We start from the raw sequence: 11,048 nt of genomic DNA on the forward strand, positions 1-11,048 counted from the left end.
CTCTTTTGCCCCATCCCTCTCTCTTTTCACTCTCCGTTGTCTTCTCAGTTCATGTTCTTTTTTTTTTCCCCCTGCAGCCAGGCTGTGACCAGAGGAAGTGAGCCGGTGGTCCCAGCAGGAGCACAGCATCAGACGCACAATAATCAGGAGGGAATTAGAGTCATTATGGCTAGAAGGGTAATGGAGGACAAGTCCTTCACTCCAAAAATGAGAGAATGAGGTTTGTTCAGTTGTGGGAAACTACATTTATTCTGTGGTACTTTTTAAGATCTCCACAAAAGGACAAGAGAAGCAAAAGTAATTTTGAATGCATCCAGAATGTGGATGGTAAAATATTTTTTCCATAATTTGATCAATGTCCCATGTCAAAAATAAAGCATGTGCTTTTTGTTAGATAGACTTTCCCGTTGTCTTTTTATGATCTTACCACAAAAATGCTTCCAGTTCTTTGTATATACATTCAGACTGAAGTGTTTTTTGTGTAAAATTCAGCATTTACCTAAGCACAAAAATATACCTGAATGTGTCCTCCTAATCGTTGTTGATTTTCCTAATTCTGACCTTGAATTTTTTCAAATGTTGTTATGATTTTTTGCTGATAAAACTATAATAAAGGGCTAAAGTTAGGATGAAAAATAAATGGTTTTGTTGCTTGATCAAGAAAAGTCACCTGTAAAATACAGAACCCATTGAAATTAGTCAAAAATCTTAAAATTTGTCAAAAATGTTCTTTAAATAAGAAAAAAGGGCCAGTTGGGTAAGAAAAATGTTTTAATTTATTAATATAACTTTTTTAGGAAAACCCTTCTAGTCACAAATACATGTTTTCTTTAAGCTAATTGCAGTTAAAAAAAATTCTGATGAAATTTGTTTACGCAAGTCAGTAATTAAAACACATTTTCTCAATAAAGGGTCTTTTTGCTTTCTTAAGATTCCGTTTTTGCAGTGCTCCAATTTTTCTTTGTGTTGTCTGTTTAGTTTACTTTGTTTTTTATGGCACATTAGAGGAAATAGCATTTTATGCATTTTTATTTATTTTTTATTAAAGTTTAATCAGAAAAGTTAGTTTAAAACTAACACAAGTCAAACTTATTAGAATAATTTCACACATCTCAAGGAGAAAGATGTCAAAAACAATTGGCTCTTATTTTTTTTCCCATTTGCAGAAGATTTTCATATTTGTTCATTTTGTTTTAGCGGGTAGTTTCTTTTTCCAGAGTGACCCTCACATACCAAAGGAATTCTCCTCCGTTACCATGACCCTGCCTTTGAGTCTCCATCATCTCATTAACTTGTGGCGGGCAGCCCGAGTAGCTTCCATTATCTTTATACAGACAGAGGAGAAGTTAAAAATGGAAGATGGTCTGAGTAATTACGTGCTTTTTAAGCGAGGTCAGCATGCAGACTCTGAACACACTGTCCAGACAGACTGTTTGGGTTAAGCGCACAATGGAAACACTTTTCTTTGTTCGCGTTTTGCAATTAAAAGTTCATTTCAGTCATGAAAATGTGCAAAACTGGAGAGAACAATAAAATCCCAAAGTGTGTGATCTCTAAAATAATGAAGTCAGTATAAGTGTTTTGTTTTTCCTCTTGGTTAAACATGTAAATTTTCCTTCCATTAACTGCCAAATGACAGTCTTTTGTTCATTAATGGCATGTCAAAGTGCAAATTAGTCCACCAATTTGTTTTGTACTACTCTGCCAACCAAATTATCACACTCTAGCTGTAAAGTATTAGAGTATTTGATTATTAACTCAGTAAGCAGTTTTTTTCCCCCTTCGAACTTCACTGTTAATGATTAAAAATACGCTCACATTACATCAGTTTGTGTAATGCAGATGTGTTAATGACACTTTAATTAGACTTGGGCTCTTCTCCTCCCTCATCACAGGGGCAATGAAGAAGACACATTTAATTAGACGATTCAGCATAATTCATTTGCAAAAAACAGTAATCTTAACTTCCAATTTTGCTAAAAAAAATACAGAAAAGAATATGTTTAGACTTTAAAACACCCAATTATAACAAGAAATAGGAAGATGTGAAACATTGAAGCACATATGGTCTTAATGTCAAACCCATTGATTTTGGAACATTTGACGTATTTCGTAAAGTTGATTTTTAAGGGTTAGATTGGGACTTAGAAATAATAAAAAATTATATTTTATTTTCGCCAAATGAAATATCAAATTTCAATTTTATCAATTAATGCATGAAAATTATGTTGGAAAACGACAATGTTTCAACATTGATTTACAACATTGGAAGCTGACACAATGTGTTTTGTGCTTCCAAAGAACAATTTATTTAAAAATATATATATTTTTAACACCATCATAACAATGTCTGCACATCAGAATTCCTTGATCCAAATGTAAAAAAATGAAAGCTTGATCTTTTCCTCCTCATCAGCATAATTGTCTTCATCATCAGGTCATCTTGAGAGCTGGCTCAGGCAGGTGTGCACAGTCAAAGACTCTCTACAGGCCCAAAGAATGATGACAAGCACACAAAATCCTCATGATTCTGCATTTTGCCTAATGTCAGCTCTCATTGGCACAATATTCTCTTGTACATCAAAAGGGTGCACATTTTCTATTGAAAATATCTAAAAGGGGAGTTTAAATAATTTTAATAATCTTGAAGCTTTTTTGTCTAAAGTGGCTTTTTTCTTTCGTGTCCTGAAGGACCTAAAGTGTCTGTCTCTACATTTGATGAGATGTTTCTATCATCATAGAAGTTCAATAAAAACAGATCTAAAGTTTTAACTTAACTCCTGCATCACCCATGTGATTCGGTAATTCTCCAGGGTATTTCCTATTATTTTCCCTCTTCTTTTTAACATTCTGTAATAATTATCTTTGTGGCTCATTAAGGAGCGCAGGAGTGAAGTGGCTTCTGTAGATGTTCGGTGGAAAACCCTTGAGGTCTTCATCTTATCAGATTTTTGGAGGTTTCTTTTGTTCAAGATGAGTTTCCCTCTCTGTCTCTGAGTGTTTTCTTACTTTGCTTTGAGAACACTAGATGGAGGTGCAGACAAACTCTGCACAGAGCAGCAATCATTCTTGTTTGCATGCTGATGTGAGCAGAATTTCAATGTAAAATAGTTGATGACACTAAAAACTGGCTGTTATTCTAATATTGAGACACATTTTAATAAGTAGCATAGTTCTTAATATCCATTAAACCCAGATTTAGATAAACACTTTTACATAGTACAATAATTCATAGAATTCACAACATTTTGTTTGGAGAATTTAAGCACGAAGGAAGGTATAACAGCAACAAATACCTCCTTAGCAACCACATCTTGAAAGTTAATCTTTTCATAAAGAAATTATGGGTCACTCTTCTTCATCAGTTATTGCAATAACACATTTTTTTTGTTACATAAGTGAGTTCTTGACTTTTTAAGCTAAAATTTATGATGAATTTAGGAGAAATCTTTAAATCAAAGTATACATATTTTGTAAATGGCCTGTACTTATATAGTGAATTTCTACCTTCCTTAAAAATCCAAAGCGCTTTACAGTCCCAGTTCCATTCACACACTGATGCCGGGTCTACTGCCGAACACTGGCGCCAGATTTCCACCAGAGGCAAGGTAGGGTTCAAAGTCTTGCCCAAGGACACTTCAACAGGCAAGCAAGGCGGGAATCAAACATCAATCTCCTGATCAGTGGTCGACCGCCCTACCACTTGGCACTATTGATTCTAATTAGAGCTGCTAACCAATCACCTCCACTTCTGTGCTTCATGAATTCCTCATATACCTGATTTTTCACAGATGCCAATAAATATTGAGGTAAACATTTTCAGTTTAATCTCAATTTATTCAAAGTGTTCATCAAGCAGTAGTCATTGAGATATGGGGAATTTCAGTTTGACGTTGGGTTGAGTTAATTTTTATAACTTATTTTTACATTTATATAGGGTTTTGTTTCACTTTAACTTGTGGAACAACTTGAACACATAATAGTTTTTAAATGAGGCAAGAGGCAAATTGCTTCAATGGGTAATTGTTGCTTCTTGGTTCTGCACTTTGCATGGTAAAAGTAAACTTTGAGACTAAGAAGGCTTAGTATAAGCCTGTGTAAATGTGGCTTACAGAAAAATTCAATTTTAAAACAGTCAGTTTACCATTTTTTTTATATTAGAGGAAAATGACTTTATTTTGAAATACAATGGGAAGCTTTAAATGCCCTCAAGTACCATACTTTATTTAAACATACTCCTAAAATTCTAAATTTCACTTTTGCAACTAATCAGTCACTTCATTTTTCTGGCACATCTCTGTTCTACCTTGGTTTGTAAATATAATATGCATCTTGTCTTGTCAATAGATGGCAGCAAACAGCTGAAGTCCAGAAATAAAATTGAAGAGAAACAAATGTTATTATATTATTATTATTATTAATGGGGGATTTTTAATAATTTGTTCATTTGGAGGAGAGTGAAAGGCTCCTATAGAGCAGACTTAGTTTAGTTGGTCCTGTTGCACAAAAGAAAACTGAAATTTGCCACAGAAATAAGTTAAACAGAAATATTTTAACTGCGTTTATTTGTAACATAAAACAAATAGAGGGAATACGCTTTCTATTTTTCTTAAATATCTTTAGATTGTTTGAATTTTTCAGTTTTAACATATAGATATAATAAAAAGTGAACAAATTATTAGGATTGGGAACTGTTATCCAATGATCATAGAAAGGTTGAATCAGTTACTAAGGGGACACTCTGTGGCATGAATCCAGGCCTGACTTAACGCCAATCTCGCAGATCTCAATCATGTTGGGCCCCCGGATTCACATAAGTCCTTCCAAATTCCACTGCGCCATACAGACCCGTCCCCGATGGGCGTGCGTAATGGCCACAGCCCTCTCCAAATATAACTCCTCTTCAAAACAGAGGGAGAGAAAAAGGAGTACGGAATTCTAACCCAATCAAAAGCGGGTTGAAATCTTGTCAGGCCAGACTTTTGTTTCGTGGATATAGAGTTCATCTTTGAGCGTTTTGATCCATTCCGTGGCCCCGGATGGTCCTGGTGCAGTGCACAGCGGGAGGCGCATTGTTTTTATGCAAACTGCTCGACATGGTCATTGTATACGTTTGGGCATATATGGAGCCGCTCTTGGCTGGGAGGACACAGCCCGTCTGAAGTCTCAAGGAGAGTTCTCCAACAGTTGTTCCTGCTGGCTCCTCTCCTCTGACTCCCTCTCCTTCGTAATTAATCGGCTCCCTCGCTATGAGTTGCTTGGATGTGATGTACCACCAGAACTATGGCGCGCACTACCTCCCCGCGGCGGCGTACAAGGCGACGTACTACAACCACCATCCGCAGCAACAACAGGTGAGGAGCGCTCCAACAATCTTTAAGAGAGGAAACTTTTCAATCCAGCTCTGAATGATGCCATCTAAATGATTAAAAGGGGCAGATTTGCGCACTTTTCCCGAATATTTCTTCAAACTTATGGCACAGAATACTTGCTTATTAAAAGTTTGTTCAAAGAGCAAAAAGTTACTTTTTTTTAATTGTATTTATTTATTTTTGTGCCACTGAAATGCAACTCTTACCTTTGAATGATTAAATTCCAGTCTGAGGTTCAGCATTCAACTCAGGTCACGCGTAATGACACGGAGCTATTAATCCTGCGGTCAAATGGTGATGTAATGACAGCCGGTCAGTCACAGGAATGTGGATCAGAGCTTTTGATATAATTGGAAAGCATTATGGGAAAAAAAGAAGTCATTTTCACATGACTTTCTGGGTGCTTTTATAGCATAATCTTTACAGGTCTGTGGAAATTATTCCCACTTTTGGAGTATGAATCTGAGAGGATAGTTTTAAACAGGTGGCACCACTCCCAAAAGGAAAAAAAAATTAATCTGTACAGTCTATGAAAAATAATCTAGTGTGGATTTCTAAAAAAGAAAAAACATTTGTTTGTGTGTGTTCTTGTGCAGAGGAAGCTAAATGTTTACAGTAAGATGCAAGAGTGCATGGAGCAACAACAGCAAGGAGGAGGAAGAGGGATGCTGCCCAGAGATCTCCTGGAAGGATCTGCTGTTGCTGAGTTAGGAAGCAGATCACCAACCACTTTGGAGCTCAAAGACAGTAGTCAACCTGCAGAAGCTGAGTACCTGAGCTCCAGGTGTGTGCTATTTACGTACTTTCAAGGCGACATCGGGGATGTGGTGGATGAACACTTTTCCCGCGCTCTAAGTCAATCTAGCACTTTCAGCGGTGAGACTAAGCCCATCAGAACTACTCAACCCTCTGCGTCTGCCAATTTATGGAAAGGTAGGTGATGAAAGCTTACTTTTGTGGTGTAATGCTGTTTGGGATAATTTGATTAACGTGATGAAATGTTTCCAGACGATGATTCTCAATCAGACAGTCAAGGCAGCTCGGCTTGGAACAACACTTTTGCATCCCAGAACAGCTCTTGCCTCCCTACTGTCTCTATCTCGCTCCACCCGGGCGTCTCCTCCAGCCCTGTGCCTTTCAATCCTCCGGATGGAGCCTTGTGGGCTGGCCACGTGCTTTCCCAGGCCAGCCTTCCATCGGCAGCTCCCTTCTCCGAGAGCTGGACCTACAGTCTGAGCCCCCAGAACACGAGTGCCTACCCCAACGTCCACGATGTTTACCATCCTCACGTCCGTACCAACATCCACACCCGGCACCATCAATCCATGCTTCACACATACTCGCCCCACAGCCCAACGCTGGATCCCAGATTCAATGCACTGTTGCTGCCTGGCGTTAGGAGCCAAAGCCAGTCCACCTCCAGCACAAGCAGCTCCCCACACAGCGAGGCGGTGAAAACGGAGATGGATCCCAGCAGTCCCAGTCCCATCCCAGCAGCCTCAGTCACCTGGACCCCCTCTTCTCTCCATGGATCTCTGTATGACTCAGGTAAATGTAAGAGAATGTGTGACATGTGCTTTAAATCATTAAAAAATGTTAATATTTTTCCTTTTTTTTTCTTTCTGCAGCTGTTGATCAGACCAAAGTAAAAACATCAGTTTGGTTCTGACTGATGCGATTCAGATGGAAAATCAACCTGAACCAAAAATGAATGGAAAAGTGTCTTTCTTTCTGTTTGGCTGCAACACCAGCACAGTAATGTAGACATATTAGCCAACTGTAGCTTTACCTGAGCATCCCAGAATGTCTCAAAATATTTTCAGGATGAACTCAGGCTTTAGACACGGATGCTTCTGGGGGCATGCAAAGAATGACTCAACAAAAGACTACTAGCTTTACGTGCAGAAGGCCTTCATGCTGTTGAAACACAACTTTGCTTTTCATTAAATGTGAGGCTGAGTAGTTCTGTTTCAAGAGCTTGATGCCTGATCCACATTGTGTTTTTGTTAATGTTTTTTTTTTCTTTTGATTGCTGTACATTGCTCATTGTGCATGCACTCTTTTGTCATGCCAAACTGTTGTGTGCTTGACAAATTCTGCTTTACATGCTGCTTGGTCACAACTATTTTGTTTTGTTTTGTGTATATACTGGTACTATGTGACAAAGTAATACATTTATTAAACTGTTTATGAAAATTGAGTTCTTTCCTTCTTTCTCTTCATAAATTGTACCCACTTTCTGTCAACAAATGAGTTGAAATATTCTGGATTACTAAACTCCCCTTGCAAGGAAAAAGGGAGACGTGCTGCATTCCAAAGACAGTTAATGTGGGATGCTGTGATGTGTCTTCCACCTAAACACAGACATCGAAAACAAACTCCCAGACTGGCAAAACACCCCAAAGAATGCATTTCCTGTCTGGACAGGAAGTTTTGGAGGTAGTCACATATATTGCTTATATGCTCAAACACACTGAGAGGAACATAGTTGCTGGTACTATAGCTGTTTGCTCTAGTATGGATTTGATGCATTTTAAAATATATTCAGCTGGTTTCTTTAACACCTTTAGCTAAAGGAATTAGCTATAGATCAGTTTGATGTCATAAATCTAATAAAACAAAGTAAAAAAAAGTAAGGAATTTAATATTTCCTTTACTGTAAAGATTTTTCAAATAAAATTACACACCCTAAACTGTAGGGTTGAATATCTTCTTCGAGACACATTTTTATTTAACAAAAGTGATTATAAGTCATTGTGACATCCTCTGAAGTGATGAAAAAGCACTTGTGTCTGTGTGCCATGAGTGGTCTGACCAGGTGGTGTGATCAGTTGTACTGGCCCACTGACATTCCAGCCTCCGCTCCCACATATCTCATTCTCCATCTCAACCAAACAGCAGGACTTTAAATCTGGAACACAGCAGCTGCGCGTCCGGCCTGCTGAGAACCAACAGATCAGGATGCATTGGAAGAAAAAAGAACTGATACATTGAAACATTTAGAAACTATAGTTTTAGTACCGATTCATAAAGTATATTAGCTGTATAGTTGTTTCTAGAAGGACATTGCACAATAAAAGACAAGTTTAGGAAGGAAGTGATTTTTGATTGTCCCAAAACTGTAATACATTTAAAAAGTTTGAAGTTTGAGTTTTTAAATATATATATATTTATTAAAACATTTTTTAGGCTTAGATTTTTTTATGTAATTTATAAGTACTATTTATATGATTTATCTAAAAAAAAAATCTTATTTTTATGTACATCATTATTGATTTTGTTCAGTGGAGTAAGATTATTATAGGATAATATTGAAGATTTATCTTTAATAAAAACATTAATACGAGTTTTGGGAACTTCATTAAAGTAATGTTTATTACTCATCAGGAGGCAGAACTTATTTACCATGTCTCAGAATCAATTTTTTTTACTTTAGATAAAATTAACAAACTAAATACATTTGTTAATCTTAGAAACGCAAAATAAGATAGTTCAAGTACCATAAAAACAAAATATTTGCTCATTGCAAACTGTAATTATGATTTGAAATAGTCTTCAATAGTTTAGTCTTTTACTTAATTCAAGCATTTGTACTGGCTTTGACTACATAATATTTCAGTAAGCTGCAAAACATTTTATTTACTATGACCAAACCAGAAAACTTCAAAATACATGTGGACAAGACACATTTTTACAATAATAAAACTGGTGATGCCTCTGTGTGTGTCTGTTTATGGGCAGTAAAAGGCAGCAGTTTCATTTCAGAACCTCATTAGCATTAGCATGTAGCCAGTACAACAGCATTTACAGCATGCTAACAGGCATCCTGCTGTCAGCCCTCCAGAATCACCACAGGCACTTCCACTGCAGGAAAAAGACAATTAAATATATACAAACAAAGTAGATTTCTTTATTTTGACTTTAGAGTTTAAAATTTGGAAATTACTGCAAATGTAGAGTGTATGTCTTAATACAATTTAGGTAATAGCCTTCTTTCAGGTCTGATGTTCAAAAATGAACCCACTTACAGCATTTTATATGTTGTAAAAATTGAATCAATCATGTGTCTGAAGGTCCGAAGATAATCTGAGTCTCATTTTGCCACAACAAGCTGTGTCTTTAAACTCTAAACAGATCTGATTCAATTCATGTCGTGTCCAATCAAGTTCAAATATTCTTTTGCATTAAGCACAAACTCAAGTGCAACTCCAGACATACACAATTACTCACAAGAATCGTCCTGCATCAGCACAAAAGATACAAAATGGGGAAAAAAAGAAAGAAAAACCCAGAGCCAATCTGGGCTGGTGGGCTCTCATCTGCTCCTTGTAATGATTGCCTATTCCACGACCAGACGTCATGTCCTTACCATGACATGCAGTTGTATTTATCTTAAGAGATAACAGAAAATTGTTTGATTTTTCATCTTTGTTTTCTTCAAATTCACATCTGCTGACCTTCCATTCCCATTTGAAACTTTCTGAAAGCCAACTTGGACTACGATTATTTATTAAATGTGCATTGAAAACATTAGTCTAATCATTACATGTTTAGTTTAGTCATTTTTGAAGTACATAGGCCTACGTATTGCCTGTTATATATTATGGATTTTTCTTGAATGCAGCTTCATCCATTTAAGGGAAATATCAGCTACTGTTGCTGACATTGGTACAAAAACATTTTCAGCATAGGAGTATTTGTTATTTATTTAATAATTTATTTAATATGGGATTCTGATTTGCACTATTACACAAATTTTGTTACGTTTGTGGCAAAAATCTATAAAGCTAAATAAAACTAAGTTTAAACAAAACAAGAAAGTAATTTTAACCGTAGTGAAATTAGCTGAAAATGACAGAAAGCAGATGTTGGGAAAGAGCAATCAGAGTACCAGTCTACTAAATGTGATGAAAAGAAAGAGGAGGAGAGGGATTTCTGATCAGTCATAACAAAGCTGAGCAACACATTCCAGAGTAATTGAGAAGGTGGCTAATAATACAATTAGGCAACATTTCAGCAGCTGTTTGAAGAAAAAAAATGCTAGAAAATAAGATAAAATCAGAGAACAGATCAAATCCGTGAGGAAAAGATGCATTTGGGAACTATTATCCTTCATCACTTCCTCCACATTTTCTTATAATTCCTTCTAAGATTTCAAACATACAATATTTTGCTTTGCTCCATAAAACCAGCTGAGAGACTGAAAATCATTGGTGCTAATTGGAGCTAATTTGCCCTCCTTGTACCAGTGTCGAGGGTGTTATGGGTACTGGGGAGGCTCAGCTTTCACTGCTCTGTTTGTTTCATCAGAGCAGCCTAACGAAGCGTGCTGGGACTGTCACTGAACACTCTTCTTGCTGATTGAGCTCAATTTACAAGGTCTTCTGTGTTTTCAAAGATACCCCAAATCGCTTTTAATAAACACTAGGAACACCCAAGAAGCAGAATGAAAGCGCATGTTTCGGTATGCTCTCAGAATCTCTTGCATTTTATTCTTGCAGATCTGGCATTTTAATAATTTAAATCAAACTTGTAAATTAGTAGATGCATTTACTCAATATCTCATTAAGTTCTTATTCTAGCAGGAAAAGAAACAACAAAACAGAAAGAGTAGATTTGCTTTGTCAAAAATCTAAGGTCAACAAAATTTAAATCTTAGTTTATCTATGTAATTTG

At 36.6% G+C, this 11,048-nt stretch overlaps 1 protein-coding gene across 2 annotated transcripts; it reads left to right on the forward strand.

Moving 5' to 3' along the window:
- The first annotated feature begins 4,257 nt into the window (after positions 1-4,257).
- On the forward strand, positions 4,258-7,598 carry vgll3 (vestigial-like family member 3). Of its 2 annotated transcripts, XM_024286008.2 has the most exons (4): positions 4,261-5,354; positions 5,969-6,305; positions 6,381-6,920; positions 7,001-7,598. In XM_024286008.2, exons 1-4 carry the CDS (start codon positions 5,250-5,252, stop codon positions 7,039-7,041), a joined length of 1,023 nt encoding a protein of 340 aa, XP_024141776.1. In that variant the 5' UTR covers positions 4,261-5,249; the 3' UTR covers positions 7,042-7,598. The 2 variants fall into 2 exon arrangements, with proteins under 2 accessions (XP_036065692.1, XP_024141776.1); XM_036209799.1 differs by having other exon boundaries at positions 4,258-5,354; positions 6,381-7,598.
- The last annotated feature ends 3,450 nt before the right edge of the window (positions 7,599-11,048 follow it).

Source organism: Oryzias melastigma, linkage group LG21, assembly GCF_002922805.2.
Source record: "Oryzias melastigma strain HK-1 linkage group LG21, ASM292280v2, whole genome shotgun sequence".
NCBI classification, from domain to species: Eukaryota; Metazoa; Chordata; class Actinopteri; order Beloniformes; family Adrianichthyidae; genus Oryzias; species Oryzias melastigma.

Coding starts and splice junctions, on each gene's coding strand:
- vgll3 (XM_036209799.1), top strand. CDS start 5,250: ATGAGTTGCTTGGATGTGATGTACCACCAGAACTATGGCGCGCACTAC. Junction 5,355..5,968: donor ACCATCCGCAGCAACAACAG/GTGAGGAGCGCT, acceptor GTTCTTGTGCAG/AGGAAGCTAAATGTTTACAG. Junction 6,306..6,380: donor GTCTGCCAATTTATGGAAAG/GTAGGTGATGAA, acceptor AAATGTTTCCAG/ACGATGATTCTCAATCAGAC.